General features: G+C 42.1%; 1 protein-coding gene across 1 annotated transcript; it reads right to left on the bottom strand.

Annotated features, from left to right (window-relative positions):
* Positions 1-1,148: 1,148 nt before the first annotated feature.
* On the bottom strand, positions 1,149-22,629 carry LOC110505689 (all trans-polyprenyl-diphosphate synthase PDSS2). Its single transcript, XM_021585081.3, has 8 exons — positions 21,931-22,629; positions 15,101-15,238; positions 7,059-7,257; positions 4,219-4,293; positions 2,999-3,172; positions 2,654-2,788; positions 2,502-2,537; positions 1,149-1,501 (listed from the first exon to the last, which is right to left on the bottom strand). The coding sequence occupies exons 1-8, from the start codon at positions 22,173-22,175 to the stop codon at positions 1,346-1,348; spliced, it is 1,158 nt and encodes a 385-aa protein (XP_021440756.3). The 5' UTR covers positions 22,176-22,629; the 3' UTR covers positions 1,149-1,345.
* Between the last annotated feature and the right edge of the window lie 52 nt (positions 22,630-22,681).

The following is a 22,681-nucleotide window of genomic DNA, read 5'->3' as shown; positions in this document are numbered from 1 at the left end:
CCTACACTCCATGAGACTTTTGACAAAAACATGCAGGGCTTGACATTAACCTGTTCATCCACTTGTCCTTCAGACAAGGTGACTGAAAATTAGGTGTTTGATGCAAAAAACACTTTGTAAAAATAATGCAGTTTATTTTGTAGTCTCTTTACCATTATTACAGAGAATCAGACAAATGATGCTACCCTCTCCCTATTGGTTACTTAGCTTATTCAAGTCTGTCTCAAAATACAATACTGCCCCTTTAGGACAAAAAAAGCTCTTTACCTGACTTGCTTTTTAAAGATGTCTAGAAATGTACAGGTTTTGTGCTCTTGTACGATGCAATCACTACCACATTGCTGACTACAAATTAAGTAAAACTGGGCCAATGACTCACTAACTAGCAAAGAATATGAACAAATGTGCACACGTGGCTACATGCAGCTCTTGCTTTGATCTCAAAACAAGCGCATAATAATCCTGACCGCTCATGCTGTAAAACTCCAGTTCAAAGTGAATGGCACAAATCCATATGATAAATGGTCTGCTTTGCAATACTGCAGCTGACTGGTTAAGGCTCACCGGTCTGTGTAGAGTACAGGCCTGAGTCATGCCTGTCAATGCAATAGAATCATACTCCAATCCGTTCTGCCTACAACAAAATCTCTTTCAAAGTTTGTTTTGCATACGAAGTCTTGCATAGTTTGTTTTGTTTCGGTATGTTGCATTGAAAGTGGCTAATATTGTGTTGATTCGATCACAATTCCCACAGTAAAGGGAAATGTTGATAGTGTTAACTAACGGGGAAAACTCTAGAAAGTTGAGTGAAGTTCAATCTCATGCTTAGAGGGAACATTGTTCTCTACCCAGTTTCACACCTTGGCTATCCCCTGCCGAGAGTGCCAGGGAAACCACAGGCCACCACCCTGGCGCCAACCCACAGTGCACATCGCCCCAATCAATACCCTTGCATTTCCTGTCCATTTGCTGCAGGTCACAGGAATGGGACTCATTAATAATTACTGCTGGCAGAGCTTCAAGTGTGCTCCTCGTGGCACGGCCAACGAAAGTTGACATTTTCCCATCCTAGATTTTTGTTTTCTGTTGCACAGTGACTGAGCAAAGTCATAATAGCAGTAAAGTAGTAAACACAAAATAACTCAAGATGACTGGATGTGAATTGTTTTAATAGCAAACAGTTAAATGGAGTTTTAAAGGTGTGATCTGTAGTTTAATTTCCGGCAGTCGGACTTAGGGGGTCGTGAGTATTCTGCTCACTGATTGGCTTAAATGGAACCAAGATTGTTTTTCTAGCATCGATTGATTGTGCACGTTGTCCTGAGGCCATAGGAGAGTAGGGGGGTCAGAACTTTGTGACAGCGCGAGCGATGTTCTCCAAGGCTGAACGTGCCTCAGAGGAAGGGAAACACTGGATGGACTCCAGAGCTTTGTTGCCATGGTAACGGCACAGATCTATTGTCGAGGTGACACCTTTCTCCAATTTGATCGTGGACCGCAGCTGTTACAGGAAGAGACCATAGGACATGACTTCAGCATTTTTTTATGTAAGCAAATGTTGAAATGAGCATCCTATTGTGAACACTGAGGATGGGAATGTGCAGTGGTCTATATAAAACTACATTGGTCATGAGACTCCCCCTCCCCCAGACACACTGAGTAGTCTTGGGTGTCTTTCCCCCCCTTCTGCTCTGGCTCAGTCAGGAGATCTTTTTGCTTAGGGCGTTCTACCTAATGAATTCTGGGACTGAAAAGACCCTGTGGGCTTTCGCTTAAAAAACAGCAGGCAGGGAACATTGCTCCACTGCACTTAATGTGGGTGCACGCTCCTCAGTTTGGAAACGGGGACACAGCAAACTCCAAGTCTCCTCCACACTCCATTAGTCCCCAGAAAGTCCTGTCCATCACTTTCTCTTCTTATGTTGAACAACAGGTGGCCAAGACATCCAAAATATGGTCTGACAGACCATTTCCATGGTTGTTCAGACTGCATTACATTTAAGACTAACAGGAGCAGCGCACAGGGCACACCTAGTGTTTGACACAATATGTATTTCAGCGTAAAAGTCCAGGCAAGCAGGACACATGTATTATATTGTAAATACTAATCTATATGAAAATGATTGTAGCTACAATGACTGTGGTGCAGTTAGGAGGATACATTCTCCCCATATCCCCCTCGTGTCCTCATGAAGGAGATTCTCTGACAATGCAACTGTCTCGGTCTCTCTGTCTCCTCCACAAATAGTCTTGGGTACCTAATCCCCCACGATCTGGTTTCAGACGTGACCAGAGATCCCCCACCCCCCCCGTAGTCTCTTCCTGCACCCCCATCTGTCCCCTCCTTTCCTCTCTAACTGACTTTGGGAAGGAAATGTCAAACTTGAGATTGGTTACAGTGGATATCAACACTATCTAAGCATCTTTGGCAGTCTTGCAACCCACCTTGCTACCATACCACAATAAAAAACATCCACTGTATGTACATTCACCCTGCTGACCTTTGTATAGTCCATTTGTCTTCCAATAGTTTTTGCCTGTTTACAGAGAAAGATGGGAAAGAAAATTGAAGAATTATTCATATTTACCTTGTAGCTATATAAACAATTAAAATGTTAGAAAAAGTAATAGCACAGGATAAGTGGTTCAGTACCTGTTGCAGCTGATGACACCATCTCTCCTGCCCCACAATCTGACGGTGGAAAACCACAGGGGCCGAGTTAAAACTGAAGGTTACTGGGTCTGCTGAGCTGCTGCTCTTTACAAATAGCTGCAGGTCAGAATTCAACTAAAAAGGGGGGAATGACAGCATTAGTCTATAATCATGACAGCCTAATCATGATCCTTACATGTTACATTTCACCATCTCTCAGTCTATTGCAAATACACGCTGTGTCCTTTTCCCTCGCATTTTCACATTTTTAGGAAAGACAAGGGAAGCAGCATGAATCTATACTTTTCAGCAGAGCCAATCTTTCAGGTTTCCTGCAATACTTGCCTTGTGGCCCAATGATAGATGCTTGCCATATTTGTAAGCCAGTCCTTGTGCATCTTTGTCATGTTTGGCGAGCTCCATCGCTGCCTGACAGCTTTTTGCCAGCAAGGCACCATGGGACAAGAATGTCTGCTCCTCCCACATGTCCATGTTGATTTCATCAGTCAGGCTATTGTCCTGAGAAGAGCAGTTTACATAAAATGGTATGTATTCAGTCATGACTGTTTCCATTATGAAGAAGTACATTTTATCCAAATATCTATATTTCCAATAACAGCTCCAACCATAGAATATATAGTACATAAGAGCATTTCACTGGAAAAATATAAACTGTAGACTAAAACTATTTATTTTGTTAAAAATTGTGATTTATAAACACAGTACAAAGCTCCAAGGAGAGAAGAGCCCAGGTTGAAACTGTAACCTCCTCTGAGGTAGAACACAACACTGAGTTCTGCTGGGAAAGCTCTTCTTCAAAGGGTGAGGTGTAAACTGTATCTCTCTACCTGCACAAATAATCAGGTACGTCCAGTAGCATCCAGTACATAATAATAGCAGATACCTGATAGAACAGCGTTATTCATTTAAGCCCACTAAATAGTTTGTCAAAATTAGTTTTTTGTAAAAAAAAAAAAAAAAAAACGTAAATTTTTTAGTTATTATGACCATAACTGTATTAGGGGATGCCTTGACAGATTTTTTTTAGGAATGTTCTCAGTTTGACTGATGTCATGTAACTACAGGTAACTGCCAAAACAAAGGAAACACGAGTAAATAAGGGATACAAAAAATATTGAAAGCAGGTGCTTCCACACAGGTATGGTTTTCTGAGTTATTTAAGCAATTAACATCCCATCATGCTTAGGGTCATGTATTCAACAATGCCTAGTTGCCCATTATTTTGGCTACCATGGCTTGAAGAGATCTCAGTGGCTTTGAAAGGGGGGTCTCAGTCACCAGATCTCAACCCAATTGAACGCTTATGGGAGATTCTGGAGCGGTGCCTGAGACAGTGTTTTCTAGCACCATCAACAAAACACTAAATCAACTGAATATTTTATGGAAAGAAGGGTGTCACATCCCTCCTGTGGAGTTCAAGACACCTGTAGAATCTGTGCCAAGGTGCATTGAGGTTGTTCCCTATTAAGACACTTTATGTTGGTAGTTACCTGTAACTTTAGCTGGCTAGGGTGACCCTGGTAGTGGTATTGTAATTGTCTTACCTCCAAACTGTTGTGGATCTCATGGTAGATTCCCTGCACCAAGTCACCAATGGCACTCGATATCAACTCCACAACCTGTCAAACGCAAAATAAAAAAAGCTTTGCTTAACCACCATTACTTTACGTAGTATTGAAATTGCTCTAAAGAGAGATGGGGATGGGGTTTAGACTAAGAGGGTGTCTGGGTTGTAAATTGGCCAGCTCTAACTCCTCACATTGCCAGCTCATTATCAGACCAGTGTGGACTGACTGAGGACTGCCTGCTGTTTTTATTAAGCACACCCAGACTGAGCTTTATCAATTTGAATCTTATTTATAGCGACCCCCAGTTTAAACTGTATTATGAGGCTTTATCAGGTATCCAGTCTGAGAAGCTGAAAGGCAGATGCCAAGGCAGAAATCAGGAAATGTCATGAGGGCTGAGGGGTTGATGAGGCTCTGGAGCAGTGGTCTGACATCTGGTGCTGGGGCTCTTATCAACAACCCAACTCAGAATTGATTATCAATTTGATACCTTCTTGTTTTAGATATAACTTCACTCTGCTCAACAGGGTGTGGCTGGGCGGTATTGTATATTCATCATTTTATTGTTATGTTTTACACTAGCTCCCTCCCGCAAATTCTCACAAGTCTACTGGGTCCAAGTGTGTGGGCATGTAGTGGAATGAATGTAAAAAAAAGTCATCATATTGAGTCATCTGTCTGCAGTTGCCCAGACCCTCTTGCAGTGGGAATCCAGGACTACATTTTAAATTGCACCCTCACTCACATGATACTAATCCTACACCTTATTTTATATGCTTGTCCAAATCAGTGACCGAGTTTAAATAATCTCAAACACCATGTTTATCAGGTTTATCTTCTTTCACAATCAATTGCTCCTAAAAAACAGCGTATGGGCACATAGATTTACAGTTCTAGGTAGATGAAAAGACAATCCATATGTTGTACTCTCTTACAGTCAAGAAGTTTTTTCATGATTTGAGAGCGTGTCTCTATCAGAGTCTTCATAGTGCGCTCGGGGTAACCAGATCCTTTAGGAAATATTAAAGAAACTCAAGCCTCACAAAAGGCCCAAAAGGACAATACCCCTACAGTGTTCCCAGATGTGCTGTCTTTGCTAGGCTGTGAATGAGGAATATGAAGGGAGGGGGGAGTCTTTTTTTGGAAAGTATCAGATAAGCCACGGCCTCCCCCTTACTCTACTCCCAAATCCAGGCAGATCGTGTTTTGCCGACAGGTCTGTGAGGGAGAGAAACCGGAGCTGGGCTCCGCGATCACTTTACCATTAATACCGGCCTAGGATTCCTCTCAAGGCCGGAACACATAATCCAGATCAATTGCTCCCCTAAAAAAATTCCCTGGTTTATGTGAAATACTTATACACCTCTAAGCGCTTATGCTACGACTGCTACTACAGTCATGTCTGTCTTGGTAACCCACAACAATCCTTGAAAAATGTAAAATATCAAGCAATTGGTGAGTGTGAACATGTTATTCTCTATCAAGTATTGAATAGGGGTCTCTATTTGTGACTGTCCGTTTATTTAAGAGACAGTGTCATGACCATAGTTTAGACACATGTGAGTACTAATTTCAAGTAGGCCGTGTTTTACAACTCTTGTGAACATTTTACTGTTAGGGGGAGAGTTGGGGGCACATGTATGTATGTCCAACAGGGGGAGCTCTAGAATGTCATTACATTATTGAAAAGACGACAATATGAATTATACTGCAAAACAAATGAGTGTCATGATGTTCATGTAAGGTGTTAAAAATGCCTATGTATATCAATTTGACAATGCTCAAATTTAAAGAAACAGGGGTACTTCTTTTATCAGAATTGTCGTGATCACAGTGTCTTTAGGTGGCATTTTAAATGCCTGTTTGTCTGTCTGAGCATGAACAATCTGAGCTGAGGGGAGAATTTGGAAGATTGCAAAGCAGAGAGAAAATAGGTTATTATGATCCTCTTGCGCAGCCACATTCTGACCGTAGAGGTTGGTGACACATTCTGACCGTTGAGGACACATTCTGACCGTTGAGGACACATTCTGACCGTTGAGGACACATTCTGACAGTTGAGGACACATTCTGACAGTTGAGGACACATTCTGACAGTTGAGGACACATTCTGACGGTTGAGGACACATTCTGACGGTTGAGGACACATTCTGACGGTTGAGGACACATTCTGACAGTTGAGGACAGTTGAGGACACATTCTGACAGTTGAGGACACATTCTGACAGTTGAGGACACATTCTGACAGTTGAGGACACATTCTGACAGTTGAGGACACATTCTGACAGTTGAGGTTGGTGACACATTCTGTCAGCAAAGGATTGCCAGTGTATGCACTGGAAGTGAACTGTGACCCCCATGCCCTCACACGCACACTGCAGAAGTGCTTAGTAAGAATGAGTAGAAGAGCGTAAGAGAATGTAACCTGTGTAAATGGGGGTGCATTATTCCCACCCAAGCATATTTTGTCTGTGTGAGTATCAGTCTGCCTGCCAGTGGCCTAAGTGAGAGAATAGATTTGTTGATTCGATCAATCCACAACGGCCAGGAGAACTTGACACAGCAAGCTGATGTAAGTGGTGTTTAAACTCCTCTGCTTATACAGTTTGTATTCGCATCAATTTCATTATCTGTATTGCAGTCATCTCAACATTGTCAAGTATCATCTTCATCTCACTGACAATCTATTGAAACCTCACAGGTAAAAGGCTGAAATCAGATAGCATTTTGGAAGACATTTAAAGGCAGAACGAAAAAGCTACAGGGCAAGAAATGTGTCCATCTCCAACAGAATGTTATATGATGACTATTTCATACCTTAGTATTGTTTAGCTGGGCCAGTCCAGTGCAAGCATTGGCAAGCAAGAAGTCCCCACTGAGAACGGACATCTTGTTTCCAAACTGCATGTCCTTCAGAGGACCGTCAGAGTTGGTCCACTCCTTTAGGTTGATGATCCCACGATGCACCAGGAAGGCCGTGTGGATGAGCTCTGTGACTTCAGCCAGGTTCCTCTGACTACAGAGGAAATATATACATTGTCGAATTGTCATCAGTAAAGCATACACTGAACAAAAATATAAAATGCAACAATTCCAAAGATTTTATTGAGTTACAGTTCATTAGGAAATCAGTCAATTTAAATAAATAAATTAGGGCCAAATCTATGGATTACGCTGAAACATGAGGTGATTGCGGCGGATAAATATCACTTGTTATTGATATCTACATAGCGCATTGATGTGAATCGTTGTTGTGGATGGCTGTTCACAAATCTAAATGTGTATTTGAACCCAATAATGGTTGAATTCAAGAAGTTTAAGCTGCCTATCAATCATTGTTTTTGAAACCAGTGGACAGCCAGTGAAAAATGCGCTCTTGCAAATGCTGCGAAGTGCATCCATTGGCCTAATGGACACATGCTCAAACTCGCATACTTTTGATAAGACTTACAGGGGCAATCTGTAGTTGCTACAACCATTTTTATCAAAGGTTTGGACACACCTTTTTACTATTTTCTACATTGTAGAATAATAGTGAAGACATCAAAACTATGAAATAACACATATGCAATCATGTAGTAACCAACAACAAAAAAGTGTTAAATCAAAATATATTTTAAATTCTTCAAAGTAGCCATGCTTTGCCTTGATGACAGCTCTTGGCATTCTCTCATCCAGCTTCACCTGGAATGCTTTTCCAACAGTCTTGAAGGAGTTCCCACATATGCTGAGCACTTGTTGGCTGCTTTTCCTTCACTCTGTGGTCCAACTCATCCCAAGCCATCTCAATTAGGTTGAGGTCGGGTGATTGTGGAGGCCAGGTCATCTGATGCAGCCCTCCATCACTCTCCTTGGTCAAATAGCCCTTATACAGCCTGGAGGTGTGTTGGGTCATTGTCCTGTTGAAACCAGATGTGATGGCGTATCGCTGCAGAATGCTGTGGTAGCCATGCTGGTAAAGTGTGCCTTGAATTCTAAATAAATCACTGAGAGTGTCACCAGCAAAGCACCTCCCAACACCATCACACCTCCCCCTCCATGCTTCACGGTGGGAACCACACATGCAGAGATGATCTGTTCCCCTACTCTGCGTCTCACAAAGAAAAGTGATTGGAACCCAAAATCTCACATTTGGACTCATCAGATTAAAGGACATATTTCCACCAGTCTAATGTCCATTGCTCGTGTTTCTTGGCCCAAGCGAGTCTGTTCTTCTTATTTCTTTGCAGCAATTCAACCATGAAGGCCTGATTCTCGCAGTCTCCTCTGAACAGTTGATTTTGAGATGTGTCGGTTACTTGAACTCTGTGAAGCATTTATTTGGGCTGCAATTTCCGAGGATGGTAACTCTAATGAACTTATCCTCTGCAGCAGAGGTAACTCTGGGTCTTCCTTTCCTGTGGATGTCCTCATGAGAGCTAGTTTCATCATAGCGCTTGATGGTTTTTGTGACTGCACTTGAAGACACTTTAAAAGTCCTTGAAATTTTCCAGATTGACTGACCTTCAGGTCTTAAAGTAATGATGGACTGTCATTTCGCTTTGCTTATTTGAGCTGTTCTTGCCATAAGATGGACTTGGTCTTTTACCAAATAGGGCTATCTTCTGTTTACCACCCCTATCTTGTCACAATACAACTGATTGGCTCAAACACATTGAGAAGGAAAGAAATTCCACAAATTAACTTTTAACAAGGCTGTTGATTGAATAATTGAAATGCATTCCATGTGACTACCTCATGAAGCTGGTTGAGAGAATGCCGAGAGAATGCCAAGAGTGTGCAAAGCTGTCATCAAGGCAAAGGGTGGCTACTTTGAAGAATGTCAAATATATTTTAATTTGTTCAACTGGCAGCGTCATTAAACAGTACCCACAAAACACTAGTCTCAACGGTAACAGTGAAAAGGCGTCTCCGGGATGCTAGCCTTCTAGGCAGAGTTGCAAAGAAAAAGCCATATATCTCAGACTGGACAAAAAATATATATTAAGATGGGCAAAAGAACACAGACACTGGACAGAGGAACTCTGCCTAGAAGGCCAGCATCCCAGAGTCGCCTCTTCACTGTTGACGTTGAGACTGGTGTTTTGCGGTATTATTTAATGAATCTGCCAGTTGAGGACTTGTGAGGCGTCTGTTTCTCAAACTAGACACTAATGTACTTGTCCTCTTGCTCAGTTGTGCACCGGGGCCTCCCACTCCTCTTTCTATTCTGGTTATTGCCAGTTTGCTCTGTTCTCTGAAGGCAGTGTACACAGCGTTGTACGAGATCTTCAGTTTATTGGCAAATTCTCGCATGGAATAGCCTTCATTTCTCAGAGCAAGAATAGACTGATGAGTTTCAGAAGAAAGTTATTTGTTTCTGGCCATTTTGAGCCTGTAATCGAACCCACAAATGCTGATGCTCCAGATACTCAACTAGTCTAAAGATGGACAGTTGTATTGCTTCTTTAATCAGAACAACAGTTTACAGCTGTGCACCATAATTGCAAAAGGGTTTTCTAGCGATCAATTAGCTAATCCAAGTTGATCATTTTAAAAGGCTAACACAACGTGCCAAAATATAAGATTATTTACAATGTTTACAAACATTGGAGAAAAACAAACACTTCATAGATTCATAACATGGTTAAAACAATAATTTTGATATTGTGGATAGTCAGTCCTTGCATCCATAGCTCTGTCTATTAATCTGAGAGTGGTTACATTTCTCCAGGCACATCTCTCAGCTGTGGATTTGCCCTTTAAACAGCTGCATATTATCAAGATGTCAAAGTGTCACTAACAAAAAGGTAAACAATAGGCCTATAGCAAATGCAGCATATGGCATTCATTTTTCACATGTAAATAGGACTTCTCAGTCGTGCTCAAAGCATGCCATTCCATGAGCGCAGCATTTATTTTTCAACTCGAATCAATGAGCCCAATCAGTCCTCCATGACAACAAAATCATAAACAGAGTAGGGCTGGCTAATAAGTCCTTAGTTTTTGGGGTTATGCTCAGGTAAAACAATTTGGCTAATCTATACTTCCATATTTCCAAGTCCTATTCTTGAAGATCAAGGGGTATAACATTTATTGGAATAACTGGAATTCTGATAGACTTTGGTTTTTAATGTAAAGATATAATTTAATCACATTATTATATGTAGTAGAAAGCGATGGGTTAGAAGAGACCTACATAACCAACCCATAAAGTAAAATGTAAAATCCATATATGCCAGCTATGTAAAGTTTTACATTGATTTATCCTGCAATAGATGTTTTTCAATTGGTAAAATACATTTTTGTCTTATTCTAATGCCCCTTAAGGGAAATGTAATCTAAAAGTAAATTAATGTAATCAGATTACATTGCTGAGTTTGGGCAATCCAAAAGTTACATTACTGATTAGAATTTGACAGGTAACTAATAACGGATTACATTTAGAAAGTAACCTACCCAAACCCGCCCTTAAGCATGGTTGTGGCTAATTCCCATTGCTGTACAGACTAGTATGGTAAGCAATCTATTGTGATAATGTAATTTATACAATGGAAAAGTTATAACCTACTTACAATATGTTTGCTTCGAATGACTTACTACTTAAAAGTAATGTTGTGATAATATATAGCCCTAGTGTCTACCTGATTAATGATGATCGCTGGCAATCAACTGCAATGATTCGATTTATCTCTAGAGAAACCGTGCGTTGGGCTCACTAAAACGAACTAAATGGAATTCAAAGTCGGTCAATTAGTTGTTTAATAACCGAAAAAACACATACAATTCGGTTAATCGCTCAACACTATTCCAGGGAAATTGAGTCTTTTGAAAGAGAGAAATGAAACTACAACCGAGGTCTAACAGATCTAACTTCAAATTTTCAAACTTAGGTTGCAAGATTTGATCGATATATTCTATGTATTTTCGTTGTTATCTAAATAACTAATGGTAAAGTCACGTATCCAGGTAATCTCGCTTCAGAGCGCGCGCTCACTACAGGACATGAACGAGCGCGTATCTCGTGCACTAAATGATGCCAGGTAATAAGAATGTACTGGGATAGGACTGCAGATGGTTCATTATGCATGTATGAGCCATGCACTGACACGTCGAGTCCAAAACGGCAGGTTTAAAAAGCAGCGAGGTAATGTTCAATCTTCCTGAACGCATCTTTGAAATACATTTTAAAAATAAAAAGTTCTCCATTATTGAGGAAAAATAAATAAGCCTTTACTAAATTCCATTATAGTCATTAGAAATAACAGCTATTCTTGATTACCAGAGAAAAGACATGGAGCCTTTGCACATAGTCTGAGGGAGGCTATAATCAAACGTTGATTCAGTCTTTGCTGGGGGATAATTAGATCCCCCCTCCATATGGTCTGAGCCTGCCAGGGCAAGACAGACATACCGACCGACCGGGGGGATCAGTCTGTGGAGGGAGCCAGGGATGGGTGCGCTGATGGACACTTTAGGGCCATCTTTCAGATGGTGTGAAACAGTCCTGATAAGACATTTCAAATCCAGTCATCTGTCAATTCTAGTTGTTCCTGCCCATAATACACCGTACACATGCATGCCTTGTCTGGCAGCAGGTAATTGCATGTTCTACAGTTGCTCAGAGAGAGTTGTTAGTAAAATGCTATAATGTCATTTATTTCGCTGCTCAATCATACCCATTGTCCCCCTTCTGTGAAGAGTAGTATATTTGGCCTCTCTTTGACAATGTCTTTCATTTCAATCCCTGCCACTGCATTGATGTTATTAACACACAGGATTAAAATGTGTCGGTGTAGACATTTTAACAGACTACAAGTTAGGGATGAAAATTACATAGATAAATTGTTCTCAACATTTAGGCTAATTTAACATTTGATTCATGGATTCAACGCAGTTGATTAATTTATCTGGTCCCACTACTTACATCAAATCTTAACCTGGGTACAGATCTTAGACAAATACTGAGCGTATTGCTACTGCAGCAAAAGTATAAAGCAGGCTATTGAGTACATCCTGTACAAATGCAGCTAAACAATAATAATAATGTTGGCACTGGTAGCTATTCCAACAGACACCCTTCCCACCACCACCACCACTCCTCCAACAGACACACTTCCCACCACCACTCCTCCAACAGACACACTTCCCACCACCACCACTCCTCCAACAGACACACTTCCCACCACCACCACTCCTCCAACAGACACACTTCCCACCACCACCACTCCTCCAACAGACACACTTCCCACCACCACCACTCCTCCAACAGACACACTTCCCACCACCACCACTCCTCCAACAGACACCCTTCCCACCACCACCACTCCTCCAACAGACACCCTTCCCACCACCACCACCACTCCTCCAACAGACACCCTTCCCACCACCACCACCACCCCTCCAACAGACACCCTTCCCACCACCACCCCTCCAACAGACACCCTTCTCACCACCACCCCTCCAACAGACACCCTTCTCACCACCACCCCTCCAACAGACACACTTCCCACCACCACCACTCCTCCAACAGACACCCTTCCCACCACCACCCCTCCAACAGACACCCTTCTCACCACCACCCCTCCAACAGACACACTTCCCACCACCACCCCTCCAACAGACACACTTCCCACCACCACTCCTCCAACATACACACTTCCCACCACCACCACTCCTCCAACAGACACCCTTCCCACCACCACCACTCCTCCAACAGACACCCTTCCCACCACCACCACTCCTCCAACAGACACCCTTCCCACCACCACCACCACTCCTCCAACAGACACCCTTCCCACCACCACCACTCCTCCAACAGACACCCTTCCCACCACCACCACTCCTCCAACAGACACCCTTCCCACCACCACCACTCCTCCAACAGACACCCTTCCCACCACCATCACTCCTCCAACAGACATACTTCCCACCACCACCCCTCCAACAGACACACTTCCCACCACCACTCCTCCAACAGACACACTTCCCACCACCACTCCTCCAACAGACACACTTCCCACCACCACTCCTCCAACAGACACACTTCCCACCACCACTCCTCCAACAGACACACTTCCCACCACCACTCCTCCAACAGACACACTTCCCACCACCACTCCTCCAACAGACACACTTCCCACCACCACCACCACTCCTCCAACAGACACCCTTCCCACCCCACACTAGGACCCCTAAAGAAGCCTCGCAGTCTCTGCCTCAGATCTTCAAGTCATGATAAACAGCGTTGGAGCCAGGGGAGGAAAAAGGGGAGAAGGGGACTTGTGTATAAATAGCTTCGGCAGCCGGTTGCATAGCAACTCATGCCATCTTGCTGAGGCGTTCCCGCCCCTAACACGCCCCTTGTCCTGAGTGTTCTGTTCCATTTTCCTCCCTCTACAGGGTCCGCAATACCCTGCAATACAGCTGTGCATCTGTGTTTTGTCTCTGGGTATCTGGCTGTTTTGTCTGTCTCCCTTTCTGTCTGTCCATCTCTCTGATTCCATACAGCTCTGGCCCTCTCTCTATGCTGAGATCCCTGGTGAGCCATCAGTACTGGGCACTGGAGTGGGAGACATTTTACAAATGCTGTCTGTCAGGAGGGAGGAGAAAATTCCCCTGGAGGTATAAATCAATCCCCCCATCAGTGCTCTGGCCCAGGTGCTAATGAGCCCACATTCCTTCAACAGAGGAGAGGGGGTGAGACAAAGTGAGAGCGAGAGGGGCAGAGAGGGGCAGGGGGAAGAGAGAAAGGAGAAGGGTGAGAGAAAGTGTCAGAGTGAGAGGGGGTCAGAGGGAGAGAAAGTCAGACAGAAATACAAAGGACAGGGAGTATGATGTAATATAGTTAATCATCATGACACATCACTGACTCCGTTGCACCGGCTCTATGCACACTCACTGGACTTTACCCCCCCCACTCACACATACTACACTGACATTCCAACAGACTACATACACACACACACACACACGCATGCATTCATTTTGACGCAAAACACACATACACTCTTCACATACGCTGCTGAAACTCTGTTTATTATCTATCCGGATTGCCTAGTCACTTTTACCCCTACCTACATGTACATATTACCTCAATTACCTCAACTACCCCGTACCCCTGCACATTGACTCGGTACTGGGACTCCTTGTATATAGTCTCGTTACTGTTATTTTATTGTGTTACCATTTCTGCTCATTTTTCATACTTTTTAACTCTGCATTGTTGGGAAAGGGATCGTAAGTAAGCATTTCACAGTAAAGTCTACGCATGTGTCAAATAAAATGTTATTTGAGTAGAAGACACAATCCTCATGAAACTGGATGCAACATTTTGCAGTATGGGGATCCTGAAGTAGCTGATGTATTGCTTTTGTTTACTTTGAATTGTTGGTCATTTCAATAGCTGGAGTCCTAATCGTATGGATGGTCAATAACTTGATAAGTCAGACTGTAAGCATATTCATTACAGCCACTCCACACTAGCCCCCCTCCCGTCCTGCTTGACAGACTTCTCCACTGAAGTTATAGTTGAGGCAGTGCTGCTTGCCAGCTAGGAGCAAGAAAAAGGCCATTCAGACACCCAGTGTACCACCTGCCAAACACAACAGCCACTTCTGGTAACCACTTGGCATGGTTGTAGAGTAATCTCCACACAAAATTCCATGTTCTGGGCAACATTCTGTATGTGTGCGGTGTGCTTGCGTGAGTGAGTAAGTGAATGTTGTCATCGGAAAAAATGATAAATTGGAGCTGGTGTGTGTGGGTGCTGTCAGATCAGGAGCAATGAAAAGTATGTTCCTGTCTTTTCACCAAGTCAGTGGTAATGAAGGAAAGGAGACAAGGAAAGAAAGCTATGGAGGAACATGAGGCGTGTTTACCTGGGGTAGATGCCGCTGACCATGTCCTGGGGCAGGTGGTCTGAGGCTGTGTGCTGGCTGGGACCAGCTGCCTTGGACATCAACAGGACCACCAGACCCCTCATCTGAAGGTTGTTTCTGCTGTCATAGATGAGGCCCCTGAGAAGAGAGCCAGGCATCAATCAGGCATTTATTGTTGGGTAAGGGTTTATACATTTGTGGAGATATGCTCTTTTCATACACAGAAAAGACATTTGGATGAAGACAGAAAAATGAATTGTAGGTGAGATCGACACAAATCAGGCATGCCTTGGGCCACATCTTGAATTTGCCAAAATGTTCCATTTCATGTATGATATTTCATCTTTCCCACACATTTAAATAAAATGTCCTTCAGGAGTAAAAAAAAAAAAAAAAAAAAACATACGTATTTTCATCAACCCAAAATCTATTATGGCAAGCAGGGAATTGGCGTGGAATTGCAGGCTAAGTAAGCAGCCTCTTAACAATGACAAAGAAAATTCCCAGTAATTGTATGGAAATGAGAGGTGGTGCGACACTATATTAATGAGGTTGTGTGTAGCTTTCAACGCCTCTCTCCAGGGGCGCCCCAAAAATCCCTTTATTCCCTCGCATCAATGCTAAGCAAAGAAAATGGCTAATTGCTGCTTCATGGGGGTGACACATAGAGAAAGGTCAACACACTCATGGAGACAACTGCCGTTCAAAATCATAATTAATTCAACTGCATTGTCAAAGAAGTGGTGGAGGGCTTTATATTCAATGAGCATACCTTCAAGACATCAACTCAAGAGTTTGATAAACATTTTCAGTAGCTGAATTGCCAGACAACCTTTTTTTAATTGCTAGGGGAAGTGTCAACCTGAGAGCACAGCTATGAAGGAAGGTGCGGGAAAAACTAAAAATGTTCTGTTTGTGAAAATTCATGTCATGGAATGCACCTTGGAATATTTATCCATTGCTTGCATTTTTGTTGGTGGAACCCACCCTTTTATAGTAGAATAATAAATACATCTCAGAGTGTAGCTTTAAACAAGCAAGCTTAGACAGGAGACTAATGATTAATTAAAGACCGAACCATATTGATCAGCTGTGGCACAACACATTGTTTGCCAGCAGAACGGGGCCCCAAACACAATTCAAGCAGAGCTGCAAGGCTCTAGTGGTGGGCTGGCCACTGTGAAGATAAAATAACTGTGGTCCCGAGGGAGCGGTTAGACAGAGAACATCTAATCCTGTCCCCAGGGAGCCCCCTGTGCCATGAATCACACTCTCGTTAGAGCCCTGAGTAGACACCGAGCACCACCCACTCCGCCTGCGCCCAGACACCAACCGGGGAGAGAAAGAAGCAAAGGAGAGGACAAAAGAGACAGACAGAGAATGAAGGGAAAGTGCAAGAGGCAGAGGAAGAAAGAGTAGGAGAAAGAGAGAACAAGAGAAAAGGATGGGGAGCGAGAGGGAGAGATGGACAGGGAGAGGGGAATAGAGAGATTTAAAAATGGAAGATGGGAGATACGGTAAGTGCAACAGATAAGTACGGAAACTGACAGGTCTAATTTTATCTGTTAAATCCCTATCTCAGTGGAACCTAAGGAAAACCATCACATGAAACAAGTTGACATCTGATTCTTTCCTGTGTTCATAATTGTAACAAAAATAACAGCATGTAGCCTAGGTTAACCTCAACCAAATTCAGTACACTTTTGCCAGGTTTCTAAAATTTCTCCTACATCAAGCCCTAGGTAAACAAAAAATATTTATTGAGAGGTAAAAATTGGCATTATGAGGCGTGAAATTACACTGAAATTCCCATAGCTTTCAATTGAAAGAACAGCAACCACACCAAAAATGTTCTCTGCCTGTGGCGAGACTGGCCAAGTCTGCAGCCTGAAGATGGCAGTTGATTAATATTTATGCCAGTCGCCACACCATGGCACATCAATCAATCATAACCTCCTTCCTGCAAAGGGGTGGGGCTGGGATGAGTGCTGAGAAAGAGGGAGAGAGAAAGAGAGATGGGTCAATGTCATTTTAATGGGTAGCACTACTACAGCGCTCTCTGAATCTTATCTGTTGGTCTAGTACTGCACAGCTCTGAAAATGTATCACATGTAGTTAGACAATTTTTGGGGCAAAGCATCAATAACCATTTTTCTGTGAGAACCCAATCACTCAAGGTTAACATTTGGATGAAATCCTCAGTGTACAAAATATGATTTGGCATCTACCTCTAACTATTTCCTGAACTCCTACATGTGACGACAAAATCTCAGTGGAAAACAATGGAAGAGAAAAGTCAAACGGGGTCAAGGTCTTTCCCTGCTACAAAGTGAAAGTTCCTCTGTCCTGCATTGCCACACTCTGTAACTCCAGACTTTGGGCAAAGTTAACTGAGCTGAATTTTTTAAGAATGAAAGGAAAGGGAAAACCGAAACACAACTCCACAAGGGTCTGCCTGTCTGCTATTGAGGATATTTTGATCTGTGCAGCGTCTTGGACGGAGACAGTAGGAAATACAAGCCAGCCAACCAAAGATGACGGTGAGGAGTCAGCCTGTCAGAGGTCCACTTTGTCCCTGCGCTACAACACTGAAATGTATTGTCATATCAGATGTAGGTGTATAGGTTATTACATCCTTGGGCTATATGGTTTCCAACACATGGCAGGATTGTGTGCATGGCAGGATTGGATTCCTGCACTCTTTTTATCATTCCCTGTCCATTTGCTTCTTTCTTATAGTGAGGAGCCATTCATCCCAACTGAAGAGAGATGGCACTGAAGGGTAACTAACTATCTGGCTGATAGTTTAGAGAGGTAAAAAATGTGATTTCTTCACCTGCCATACCTTTGTTGTGGTGGTGGGAGGGTAGATGCTTAAAGGGCTAATTAAGAAAAATTAAGCTATGAGGCTTTGTAATCAATCCATTTGAACTAAGTGCTAAGTTTATTCCAAAATTTAACAGAATGAGTGCTGGGAAAGAGGGAGACAGAAAGAGAGATGGGTCAGTGTCATTTTAATGGCTAGCACTACTACAGCGCTCTCTGAATCTTATTTGTGGTCTAGTACATGGCCTAATACTGCACAGCTCTTAAAATGTATCACATGTAGTGCGACAATTTTTGGAGCAAAGCATCAATACCCATTTTCTTAATTGAGAACACAATCACTTGAGGGTAGCAATTGGATAAACTCCTTAGTGTACAAAATAGGATTTGGCATCTACCTCTAAATATTTCCTGAACTCCTACATGTGATGACAAAAACTCAGTTGAAAACAATGGAAGCCACTTGAAGAGAAAAGTCAAACTGGGTCAAGGTCTTTCCCTGCAACAAAGTGAAAGTTCCTCTGTTCTGCATTGCCACACTCCGTAACTCCAGACTTAGCTGAACTGAATTTTTTAAGAATGAAAGGAAAAACCAAAGTCAAATGTTTAGATGAGTTCATATCATGCTGCCTACTCATGTTACACACTCATTTGGGTTTGAGCATTTAAATTAACAAAGCAGCTGTTTTTTACCTCAATATCAAATAATATCTGGGTAACAATTAAATAGCTTTGATTGTCTTCAATTAAAAATGACAAAAATAAACAAAAATGGCTTCTTAGCAAAGAGAAATTTCTCAAGCAAGAATTTGCTAGGACTGTCTGGGAGTGGTCTGAGTGGGGAGTGGAAAAACGAAAATGATCTGTTATTGGCAGACAGGTTTGGAAGTCTTTCTTATTGGTCTAATAATAAATTTACCGCCTGGTGATTTACCACCTGTCTTTTCAAAAACTCTTACACTAAAAGGGCATTATCATAATTTTTACAATTTCACAGTATTATTCCAACCTCAGTTTGGAAATATATACACAGAGTATAGAAACACCTTTCTAATTTTGAGCTGCACCCCCTTTACCCCACAGAACAGCCTTCATTCGTCAGGGCATGGACTCTACAAGGTGTCAAAAGCATTCCACAGGGATGCTGGCCCATGTTGGCTCCAATGCTTCCCACAGTTGTGTCAAGTTGGCTGGATGTCCTTCGGGTGGTGGACCATTCTTGATACACACAGGAAAATGTTGAGTGTGAAAAACCCAGCAGCATTGAGGTTCTTGACACACTCAAACCGGTGCGCCTGGCACCTACTACCATACCCCATTCAAAGGCACTTAAACCTTTTGTCTTCCCATTCACCCTCTAAATGGTACGCACACAATTCACATCTCAATGAAATGGCTTAAAAATCCTTCTTTAACCTGTCTTCTCCACCAATTGAAGTGGATTTAACAGGTGACATCAATAAGGGATCATAGCTTTCACCTGGTCAGTCGAAATCATGGAAAGAGCAGGTGTTCCTAATGTTTTGTACACTCATTGTATCAAACACAGGAAAATCAAGTTTGACAGCACTTGGCCCTAACATAATCTACACAGCACAGATTCCATGGAACTTATCATTGAAATTAGACACATTTTGAGTGTGTTTATTTTGCATCAACCTTTTAGCAGGCTAGAACTCTCTGAAGGAAAATCACACTAATTGTATTATTTTGGTTTCCATTGCATCATCTGAGACACTCTTATTTTCTTATGTCAATCCTCCATTTGATTTAGTGTAGGCAGTTTTTTTTCCCAGGCTTCTCTTTTGCTTACATTTACTGGATGACTATTTGTCTGAGGTCACTAGTCTACACATAACTTTGTTGACAATACCAGTAGGCACTGCTCAAGGAGAGGAGACAATTGAATTGCCAATACAAGCCACAAGAGGGAAGACACTCTACCCAGCTCAGTCCTCTACAGCTAAAAAACCCCAAGAGAAGACACCAGCATCTTTCTCAGGGAGCGGTACAAATCATGAAGCAGCTTACAAAATAACAACAAATTAAAACTTGTCTGAGACATAAGGACGGTTCATTATGGGGCTTAAGCTGTGACTATCATCCAGTCATCACACTTGCTCTCAATAACAGCATCTTTAACACACCAGCGGTCAAAACAACAACAAAAATCCCATGGCAAACTGTTGCGCAGCTGCTCCTAAACCCTGCTTGAAATTGAGGTTGTAAAACTGCATTTGTAAAATGATTCCACACAGTTGAAGGAGTAGAGAAATAAACATGCTAACAACATAAAACCAGGATCCCGCTCTTTTTTAAACAAAAGGCCCAAACTGCTTTCAAAATATATTTGCCGAAATGTATTTTCCTGCAATTGCATTAAAGAGCCACTGAACACTCCAATCTCCAGTGTTTTTCTGTTGTTCATTAGAAAAACTAGACTTCAATCTCGGGGGTGTGTTTCCTGACTGATTCCACGTATGGTTAATGATGTTTGTCCCCCATGAAACACTATTGATGCGGAATCCTATTTCACTTCACAAAATCTCCAGAATGAATCTACGATAAAACTTATTACAGATTTCATGAGTTATGTTTTTGCCAAGGATGTTTAGTTTGGCAATTTTACATCTAACTAAGGTGTTTAGAGCAGTATTTCTCAAGTAAAAAAATGTGACGTCTTATGTAAACAAAGTCTACTGGGCAGGTCGGTCTCATGGTCTATTGGATAGAGAGCAATTACCGCAGCTGTTCACCCCATGTTAGTGGGCTAATGTATATCGTCAAATCAAAACCCAACCTTCATTTACCCGTTGTGACGCACGGATGTTCCAAACTCCCTTTTAGACGAGACTGACTTTATGACCAACATGATCCTATTTACACTTCGTAGTACATTTTGACACTAGAATAACTGTTTCTGACTCATATCGATGCCACATAGGCCATTTTCAAAGGGATTTGTTGCTTTTTAAAGGCAGTAGCACTTTAAGAATTGTTGTGCATTGACTGCTTGTCAGAATACGTTTCCCTCCTATGGCACTCGGAATGTATGCGCCTCGAGAGGGATATTTATTTCACATAGAACACACAACAACAAGCCGACTAGGTAAATAGGTAAACTACTCTACTATGGGTCTGTTTTAATAACAACATTCCATGGCAAAAATAATAGCACTGGAAAGTATCATCCTGAGTGATAAATTATAGGCTTTGAATTACTTTGCCAACAGCTACAGGAGCCTACACACCACTGTCTGGGTTGAGCGCTACTGTGGTGTGCATTATAGACCATTTCATTCCCTTCACCTGAAAAACGGAGTGTCATCAACAATCATGCATCTCAGTTCAGTGCACACAGCGTAAAAGAGAAAATAAATATGTGAGAATAAATGTATTTGTAACTGTATAAAGCTGAAACCCAGGATATTCCTCAGTAAATCAATTAATAGGATTGTGCACTCTAAATACAACCTAATTTGACCTACAGTAGGTGCACCCAATGTGGATGGGTCTATTTTCTTCTCACATTGCAAACTGAAGCATAGCCTGGTACCAGATCTGTTTGTGCCATCATGTCAACTCCCATGGTATGGAGTGCCATGATGGCACAAACAGACTGATACCCTGGTTAACTGCAGCATGGCTTGAGTCACTTAAAGGGAACTGAACTGGCCTGATGGCATATGGTGCCAGCTGCTATAAGCATATGTGAAAAGAAAACAGGCCCTTTACTGTTCCTACATTTTGGGGTGTTGTTGAGGGGGTGACCAGGTCAGTTGAGGAGGCAGAAGTTGGTTGGATCAGCTTTATCAGAAGTTATGGTTGGGAAGATGGTGATTGACATCACTGTCATATCTGACAGAATCAAGTCTTCTAAAACCACAGATAGCCAACATAGAGTTACATTGTTTGTGTATGATAAAATTGTGTATGTAAATACTTGCATTACAAACATGAGGTAATATCATTTGCAATACTATATGTTTGTGTGTGAACCATACCTCGCAGTGCTGAGTAACGGGTGTTTTGTTCCAACCAGTTTCCTCACGTGCATTGCTACATTACTAAGTTCATCACTCAGCAAGCAGCGCAGGCTCACGAAGGAGGTCGGATAACCCACGATTTTCTCTGCATCCGAGACCACTTTATTTAAATTAGAAGGTGTTGCGTTGGAGAAAATACTTATGTTCCTCTGTCCACGGTTTAACAAACTGATGCACGAGAGTCGAAACCAAATTACTGTCATCTTTATAGCTTAAGGTTTTTTACTCATTTAATTTGAAACAAGGGTAAATCAAACCCTTGAGTTTTCGATCAAAGCTTAGCACAAGCTAGAATAAGTCGACTAAACAAATAAACTAAACGATGGCAGGAAATTAAATTAACTTACAAAATTAGATATCTAGCTAGCTAGTTAGCTATCCATATCTACAATATATCATGTTAGCAACACCTGTAACGTTATGATGGGTGTCATCCTCGCTGGCGACAGTCATTTGAATTTAATTTAAGTACTTTACATTACGGCGCCACGTATGTCCTGAGTATAATGCTGGGTTATCACCCTACTTAATTTGATACTTATTCCCGTTGAGATATCCTATAAAGTATTGTAAATATTCCGCAACACAGGACCTAAAAAGTTAAGCATTGACACAGGAGGCCACCATCTTGACGAAACGCCCTACGGTATGTCGCAAAACGTTTACAACAGTACCTTATGCCCATAGAAATAGAATCAATGAATTCTAT

The sequence above is a fragment of the Oncorhynchus mykiss genome, chromosome 25 (genome assembly GCF_057628025.1).
Source record: "Oncorhynchus mykiss isolate SJ-2025 chromosome 25, ASM5762802v1, whole genome shotgun sequence".
In the NCBI taxonomy this organism is placed as follows: Eukaryota; Metazoa; Chordata; class Actinopteri; order Salmoniformes; family Salmonidae; genus Oncorhynchus; species Oncorhynchus mykiss.
This window is presented reverse-complemented; position numbering and strand designations above follow the sequence as displayed.

What these genes read in the sequence shown, in the direction of transcription:
- LOC110505689 (XM_021585081.3), bottom strand. Translation starts at nt 22,175, where the DNA reads ATGACAGTAATTTGGTTTCGACTCTCGTGCATCAGTTTGTTAAACCGT. An exon ending in CCCAGCTAAACAATACTAAG is followed by an intron (nt 4,294 to 7,058) that starts GTATGAAATAGT and finishes TGCGTTTGACAG; the next exon opens with GTTGTGGAGTTGATATCGAG. An exon ending in GGTGTCATCAGCTGCAACAG is followed by an intron (nt 2,538 to 2,653) that starts GTACTGAACCAC and finishes CTCTGTAAACAG; the next exon opens with GCAAAAACTATTGGAAGACA.